This window comes from Lepus europaeus, chromosome 4 (genome assembly GCF_033115175.1).
Source record: "Lepus europaeus isolate LE1 chromosome 4, mLepTim1.pri, whole genome shotgun sequence".
Lineage (NCBI taxonomy): Eukaryota > Metazoa > Chordata > Mammalia > Lagomorpha > Leporidae > Lepus > Lepus europaeus.
The window spans coordinates 11,030,478-11,039,193 of NC_084830.1; the positions used below are offsets into that span (position 1 = coordinate 11,030,478).

At 39.7% G+C, this 8,716-nt stretch overlaps 1 protein-coding gene across 1 annotated transcript; it reads right to left on the bottom strand.

Annotated features, from left to right (window-relative positions):
* Positions 1–973: 973 nt before the first annotated feature.
* On the bottom strand, positions 974–1,254 carry LOC133758268 (elongin-C-like). Its single transcript, XM_062189453.1, has one exon. The coding sequence runs from the start codon at positions 1,235–1,237 to the stop codon at positions 974–976; it is 264 nt and encodes an 87-aa protein (XP_062045437.1). The 5' UTR covers positions 1,238–1,254.
* Between the last annotated feature and the right edge of the window lie 7,462 nt (positions 1,255–8,716).

Below are 8,716 nucleotides of genomic sequence, written 5' to 3' on the forward strand. Positions count from 1 at the left end.
GCAGAGGATGGCCCAAGTCTTTGGGCTCTCACCCGTGTGGGAGACCGGAAGAAGCTCCTGGCTTTGGATCGGCTCAGCTCTGGCAGTTGCGGCCATTTGGGGAGTGAAGCAGCGAATGGAAGACCTCTCTCTCTCTGTATCTAACTCTCTATGTAACTCTATCTTTCAAATAAATTAAATAAATCTTTAAAAAATCAATCAGAAGTGTAAGCACAAGGGATTATGAAGGAAGAGTTATAATCAATGAAAGTACAGTACTTCAGAGTTCCCAACGCACAATGCACAAGAACTTTAAGTCATGTAGTTTACTTGTTAACCACCTGGCTGCAGTTGAATGGTTACTATTTCTAGCAACTTTCCCGAATTGCTTTTAAATAAAGTTCTTAAATTATAGAACAAACAAAGAGATGTTATATATTTAAACAACACTGCAGTTTATCAGAAGACACATAAGAAACTTCAAATCTTATATGAGTTATTAAAATTAATACTTTGGCTAAGTTTCTGTTACATTTCTATAATGCAATTATTTGCATAACTCTAATAATACTACTGGTTGCTATAAGATCAGAATAGGTTCTTAAAAAAACAGTAAAATTATGAAAATACTTAGCCTCATTATTTTACCATAGAACATATTCGTTTATGCCTAAATTGGATTTTTGGTTTAATTTTAAAAGTTGCATCCAAAGGATAAGGTAAAATCATCTATGAATTGGAATATCTATTTATTTCTGCTTGTGAATATGTCCTTAATTTGTTGATGTAGCAAACAAATTCCAATTCTAATTGCTATGCAAAAGAACAGAAGATAATCTGCTTTGCAATCTTTTGCTTCATAGCTCAATTACATAGGGCAACAACATGCTATGTATGAAAAAAATTGCTAACTGAGCTACAGGTATTAAATACTGGAAAAGTTAGCAGTTTATTATAATTTATTTTATTTAACAATCTAGGAAATTTGCAGCTATCAGCAGTTCTGTGGGATTTCAGGTGCAATTGGGAATTCAGGAATCTCAGTGGAGCTGTAAGTGCAGTGAATCTTGTAGGTAAAATACATGCATAGTTTTGATAGTACATGTGAAGGGATCTCTTTACAATAGGCCTCATTCTTTTCGTTTTCAGCAAACTGAGCTGGGCCATTCAACATGGCTTTAATTGTTCCTGATCTTAGTGCATGTTCTCTTTTTACAATCAATTCATGACCATCAGAAGATACCAACTTGACATACATGGCATCAGGGCCTTCACAGCCACCATAGGTTTTCTGCTCTCCATCCGTTATATTATGAAATTCTACTTTGCTTCCCCAGTAACTTTTTAGTAGTTTCCCCCTTGGGTTCTGGGGCAGTTGAAGGAATTACTTCTGATAGCTCAGGACACTTTCAGGGACATGCGGGAGATTAGTACCTGGTGGGTCTGTTTTCCATTTCCATCAGGAGGGAGTGCATTGAGGTCCCTTTTTCTTTAGTCTCCAAACAAAACAGTCCCAAGGACTGATCATCATTATTTTGTCTCAGCTCCATGTTTACTACTGAACAAAACCCTGTGGTCAAGTGAGCTGGGTCCCACGCTTGGTTGAGCCAAGGTCCTGTGTCCTTTCTGTCACCTTTCCACTTGCCAAGGAAGTAGTGTACTTTCATTGGATTAACAAGACTGGAAGGGTAGAGGAAGTAATATACCAAGTTTCAGGGCTTCTGAAAGTGGAAAAAAAACCAACTGATGACCAGTGTAACAATCTCAAGTCTCTCGGATTCCAGAACATAAGCACACTCTATTACCTCTACTCCTGCCCTTGAAAGACCATGTGACAGATGTGACAGGAAGGGTCAAGGGGGACTTACTCACAAAAACAAGATTAAAAAATTCTCTTTTTCTTGAAATCTTTTTTTCACTTACATGGTCTTTAACTCTCTTTGTATTATCTATTATCTACTTATCTGTTTACCTTTTTCTATCTACCTACCTTTCTTCTTCATCATCATCACATCATCATTTATATATCTATCACTTAATTGTAAAATGGAGAATGGACAAATTAAGGTGTCTACATAGTATCCCCTCATTTTGTTGACCCAGAATCCTCTAGGTTTGGGGGAAGCTATCAAGTTTTCTGTGTTTACCAAAAGTAGGATTTCATGCACTTTGTAGAAGCTGTACTAGTGGTGTCCCTGGGTGCTTATTTGCTCAAATTTGTGTGGAAACATATTTGGTGCCATCAGTGCATGAATATCTTCATCCATATGGGTTGATGAGGTTTTTTGAGTCTTTGGGAGAGCCCTTCTTTGCATAACTTAAGAAAAAGAGAGGCCATTGTAAGAATTTCTGTGATTGGATTTTTGCCATGAGCTGCCTGGATGCAGGACTTCTATTCTCTCATGAATTAGATGGTCTGTCTCTCTGGTCACCTCCTTCATTTTGTTCTCAAAACCAACAGTCTCCACAACAAATTCCAGAGGTGTCTTGTATAATTGGCTTTGATAATTCTGTCTTCCTCTCTCTGGCCTTTGCTCCAGACACTTGATCAGATATTAATGGGCTCTCTTGGATCAGGTTTCATTCTCAGCTAAACCAGAATCCTCCCCTGAGCAGACCCTGGTAGTGCTGCTTCCCTGAGCAGGGAACTGCAAGGGGGCCAGGAGTTTGGAGAAAAAGGGTAGGCACTGAAAACGGTACATGGAGTATGGTGAGATAAATCAAGGTTTGGAATATAGCCTGAAGTTCAGATATCTGAATAGCTCAGAGGAGGAGTGTGAAACATCTTCATTTGTAATTACTTAAATTTTTATTAATATAAAGAGAATATATTTAATGTATTTCATAGAACAATTTTAAAAAGATAACCATACTTCCCTTCTGCCCTCCTCCCTCCCTCTCTCAGTCATTCTACTTTCCTTCCTTTCCTTTAATTTTTTACAACAACATAATTTCAATTTCCTTTATATTTACAGGCTTAATGCACCACTAACCATAGGGACCTATAGTATTCCCATGCCTTTTTCCTCTCCCCCTAATTATGTTTGTATTTCTTGGTTTGTTTTCTTTTGTTAAATTTCAATTTAAGGAAGAGAGAAAGACAGAGAGAGATCCATTGGTTCACTCCCCCAATTGCCACAGCAGCCAGGGCTGGGGCCAAGCTGAAGCTAGGAGCCCGAAACTCAACCCAGATTTCCTAAATGTGTGGCAAGGACTCAAATACTTCAACCATCACCTTCTGCCTTCCAGAATGCCTGTTCACAGGATGCAAGACTGGATGTGGAGAAGCCGGGACTTGAACCAGGTCCTCCAATAATGGATGGGGACATCCCAAGAGGCAACTTAACAGCTGTGCCAAATGCCTGTTCCTCTTGCTTGACTTTTTAATTATATCAAAAAGTGTGCTTGTGGTTGGGTAGCAGATAATCATAATTACAGGGAAACGCATTTTACCAGATACCTTTACAACACCCTTACACTTAAGGCAAATCCAGAGACTGTGATGGGTTTGTGTTCTTCCCTTTACAGATGGAAATGTGGTGACCTAGAAAGGGGAAGTGACCTACCAATGGAGACAGTCAATGTGTGGCAAGGGTGTGAGTGAAATCAAGCTCTGCTAGTCTTTTGGGGCCCTCTGACCCTCAAGCTGTGTGGTGAGGGATTTGGAGGGTGGTGAGGGATTCTTCCCTTACTGGTGAGGGGAGAATCTTGGCCTGAGCTGTTTTCATTTGGCAGACTCTCCGGGTGGCAACTTTCTGTGGATTCAGATCTGCTTTCCTTCAGTTTTGGCTTGGGCCAGCTGTAGATTCCTACTGTGAGGTGGCCACCCAGAGCAGGTGGACTGAGCATATTCATTTTATAGGACATTAGTTCTTGGCACAGTAACTTCTCCAGTACCCTTGGCCTCCCAGGTCTTATATCACTTGCTAGTTTGGAGGAGGAGGCTATGGTCTGGGGACCCGGATGGATAGAGCCAATTACTGGAGCTAAATTTGTCTGGCAGAAAACTTTCCATTGACTGCTGAGAATCTGACCCAGAGAATCCTTGTTCCAAATCTGATTTTTTCTGCTTCTACAAGCCCTTGCTCATACCCTAATGTCAGAAAGACATAGGGAGATAGGCGAGGGACAAAAGTAGAGGCAGGGAGATATAAGGATAAAGGAAAACAGTCTGTGAAATAGATTGTGCAGTACAAGAGAAAGAGACAGCCAGAGGATCAGAAAGACAAGGACAAAAGTAGAATGACTTAGTGACAAAAGGATCTAGAGGAAAAGACAAAGATGGAACAGATAGATGATGCCACAGAACAAAATTTAGAGATTCTAACCAAACCTTCTGTTAGTATTAATCAGATGAATTTCTCCAAATCACCAGGAGTTAGGCAGCAGGACCAATATCTGAAATCAGAATGTCTAGATCTTATTTTCAGGAAAGTTTTGGTTCATTGCAAATTAAGCTAGTCAATAGATATTTATTGAGTGATAAATTTGAACTGAGTTGGTCAAGGGCCTTCGATCACATCAAATGTGTTTTACTTAAAGTTGGTTAATAGCCTGGAGAAAGAAGGCTCCAGAGAATATGACCAGGGACTGCCATTTGGAGTAATGATTAGATTTGATAGTTTTGTGCTTTGGAGATCAAACAAGGACCAGAAATTCAAAGCCATAGGTAGATGGATTTGGGGACAAAGAAGTACATGCTTCATACCCTGAGGTTTGGAGAAAAAAATCTGGATTACTGTTTGGCAGGAATGTTACAAATGGAATTGAAATAATGTTTCTCTCCATGTCTGTCTTCTGGATTTGGAATATTTTCTTTAGTTGGGTAATTTCTACCAAATTCTGAAGATACCTAATCAATGATCACACATGTGTCCCTTGCAAGTGGATATGGAGGAGCATGTATGTGTGTTTATTGGACTATCTGTGATAAATTAAGCACTACCACAGCCTCCTGTCTTGAATAGATCTAGTTATACTGGACCAGTGAGAGGAACTTGGGCAAGATTTGGAATTGGAAGTGAGGAGAAGGTCACTATTTTCTAGAGAGTGTGGTGGCAAGATTTGGTAGATTTTCAGCCCTTTTTAATGGTGTCCAATGCATAACTGTGGCTAAAATGCTGAGTATCTCATGCCCACTCATTACCTACTTTATCAGAATATTAAAATTTGAGAAGAAATCTGAAGGGAGCAGTTAGGATCCAGAGCAGAAGTTCTAGTTTTTTTTTTTTTTAAGAGCTTCAGTATTTATAGTGGGTGAAAAAAGGAAACTCAACATAAACACCAGTAGCAACTCATGTCTCCTAGTGAGGGTGCTTTACTATGAGACCTGGGTTTGAATCCTGGATCCTTGTTTACTCTATGTAAACTGAGGAAAGTTCCTTAGCCTCTCTGTTCCTTTTTTGTTCTTTTGTAAAATGGGAATAGTACTATCAACCTCACAAGATAGAAGGAGGCTCCATTTAATCATCAAAAATTTAGTGAACAAATGCCATACGCCATGCCATTCAGTATAAATTACAAATATTACAACTTTTGCCTTTGTCTTATCATGAGGATTTGAAGGTCAGACATAACCATACTAGTGTGTTTCTGAATCCATAGGCCAATCAGATCTCTTCTATGAAATTGTTAGAAAGGCACAAAGAAAATAATTTTTAAAAAATTTTATTTAGTAAATATAAATTTCCAAAGTACAGTTTATAGATAACAATGGCTTTTCCCTCCCCATAACTTCCCTCCCACTCGCACCCCTCCCATCTCACGCTCCCTCTTCCATTCCATTCACATCAAGATTCATTTTCAATTATCTTTATATACAGATCGATTTAGTATATATTAAGTAAAGATTTCAACAGTTTGCACCCACACAGAAACACAAAGTGTAAAATATTGTTTCAATAACAGTTATAGCATTACTTCACATTGGACAACACATTAAGGACAGAGATCCTACATGAGGAGTAAATACACAGTGACTCCTGTTGTTGACTTAACAATTTGACACTCTTGTTTATGGTGTCAGTAATCTCTCTAGGCTCTACTCATGAGTTGCCAAGGCTATGGAAGCCTTTTGAGTTCACTGACTTTGATCTTATTCTGACAAGTTCATAGTCAAAGTAGAAGTTCTCTCCTCCCTTCAGAGAAAGGTACCTCCTTCTTTGATGGCCCGTTCTTTCCACTGGGATCTCACTCGCAGAGATCTTCCATTTAGGTCCTCTTTTTTTTTTTTTCCCAGAGTGTCTTGGCTTTCCATGCCTATAATACTCTCATGGGCTCTTCAGCCATATCCGGATGCCTTAAGAGCTGATTCTGAGGCCAGAGTGCTATTTAGGACATCTGCCATTCTATGAGTCTGCTGTCTATCCTGCTTCCCATGATGGATCGTTCTCTCCCTTTTTGATTCTATCAGTTAGTATAAGCAGACACTAGTCTTGTTTATGTGATCCCTTTGACTCTTAGACTTATAATTATGATCTATTGTGACCTGAAATTGATCACTTGGACTAGTGAGATGGCATTGGTACCTACCACCTTGATGGGATTGTATTGGAATCCCCTGGTATGTTTCTAAGTCTACCATTTGGGGCAAGTCCGATTGAGCATGTCCCAAATTGTACATCTCCTCCCTCTCTTATTCCCACTCTTATATTTAACAGGGATCACTTTTCAGTTAAAATTTAAACACCTAAGAATAATTGTGTGTTAATTACAGAGTTCAACCAATAGTATTAAGTAGAACAAAAAATACTAAGAGGGATAAAGTATTACACTGTGCATCAACAGTCAGGACAATTGCTGATCAAGTCACTGTTTCTCATAATGTCCATTTCACTTCAACAGGTTTCCTTTTTGGTTCTTGGTTAGTTGTCACCAATCAGGGGGAAGAAAATAATTTAAAAAATATGTATTTATTAGAAAGGCAGAGTTACAGGGAGACAGAGGCAGAGAGAGAGAGAGAGAGAGAGCTCTTCTTTTATAGATTTAGTTATTTGACAGAGTTATAAGAGAGAAGGGGATGGATGGATGGAGGGAGGCAAAGAGGGAGGGAGAAAGAGAGAGAGCGAGAGAGAGAGAGAGAGTGCGCTCTTCTATCTGCTGTTTCACTTCCTAGATGGCTGCATTGGCTGGAGCTGTGCCGATCCAAAACTAGGAGCCAAGAACCAGCAGCCAGGAGCTTCTTCCAGTTCTTCCATATGGGTGCAGGTGCCCAAGGATTTGGGTCATCTTCCACTGCTTTCCCAGGCCATAGCAGAGAGATGGATTGGAAGTGGAGCAAGCTGGGACTTGAACTGCTGCCGATATGGGATGCCTGCACTGCAGATGGTAGCTTTACTCAGTATGCCACAGCAGTGGTCCCTTTTTTTGTTTTCTTTCTTTTTTTAAAGGCTTATTATTTATTTATCTGTGAAGCAGAGTTACAGACAGAGAGCGGGAGTGACAGAGAACAAGATCTTCCATCTGCTGGTTCACTTCCCAGATGGCCAAAATAGCTGGAAATGGGTTGATCAGAAGCTAGGAGCTTGGACCATTTTTCACTGCTTCCCCAGGCTGTAAGCAGAGAGCTGGTTCAGAAGAGGATCCACCAGGACATGAATCGGAGTCCTCATGGGATTCCAGCACCGTAGGTGGAAGCTTAGTCTAGTACGCCACAGCACTGACCTTGAGAATCATCTTTCCATTGTAGTGGTGGTGCCAAGCCAGGAAAATAGCTGTCTGTGGGCTGCTGGTAATATCTTTTTCTACACATGGAGAAAGCTGAACTGTAGGATGCATTAAAGAGAAAGGTTCTTTTTGCCATGCCATTGGTTGCCAAGAGAAAGGAAATTCCTCTACACATACTCTTGGCTTTTATCCACCCTTTTCACACTCTATCTCAGGGGAGCTGGGCTACATCTGGCTGGTAGGTGTGGGAAGACTGGCTGGTTAAAGGGAGCCTGACATTGAGTTTTTTTCCTCCTGGGTTAGGATGGAGAGTTGAAAGACTTCCTCCTTCCCCACTCTTCCTCATCTCAGAAGCAGCTATACACAGAAGACCAAAAAGCCCTTCCAAAGCTGTCTTGCCTGGATGAGTAATTCTGCCTAATTGTAAAGCATAGTCCAGTTCGTCTTGCATACTAAGCAACATCCTCCCACTGAGCTGTTCTCAGTAATACAGATGGTATTTGCAAACTTTCCAGTAAGTTTTCACTTGTGTGTTTTAATTCTTCATTGATTTAGAATCTCAGGGAGGGAGGAAAGTTGCTCCATTTACTTGAGGGTACTCATCAAAGACCCCTATAGAGATGAAAATATACAGAAACAAATATAAGTCAGAAAAAGAAAGTCTTGCAAAATGAAGCTATTTTTCCTGAGATGCATTATTTTATTTTCCAAGGTACTTAGGTATCTTTTTCTTGTGATGTCAGCCAGTATATTTAAATTTCACTTTTCCTGAGATTAGTTTCTATAACAGACCAACTACTACTAGTACAGTTAGCTGCTTTCCTCTTTAGAAATAAGTCTATTATTTTTCCAGTTTGGGCCATTACAATAGGTTTGTGATAGTATTTCACTGTTTTTTGAGTTTATAGTTTTCTAACAGCATATGCTTGTTGAATCGCTTTTTATATCTTATTTGCCATCTGTATATATTTTGTTGAGATGTCTGCTAAAATCTTTTGCCAATTTTTTTTATTGTTGAGTTTTAAGAATTCCTTGTATACATTGGGCTGGCGCTGCGGCTCAATAGGCTAAT

What these genes read in the sequence shown, in the direction of transcription:
- LOC133758268 (XM_062189453.1), bottom strand. Translation starts at nt 1,237, where the DNA reads ATGTATGTCAAGTTGGTATCTTCTGATGGTCATGAATTGATTGTAAAA.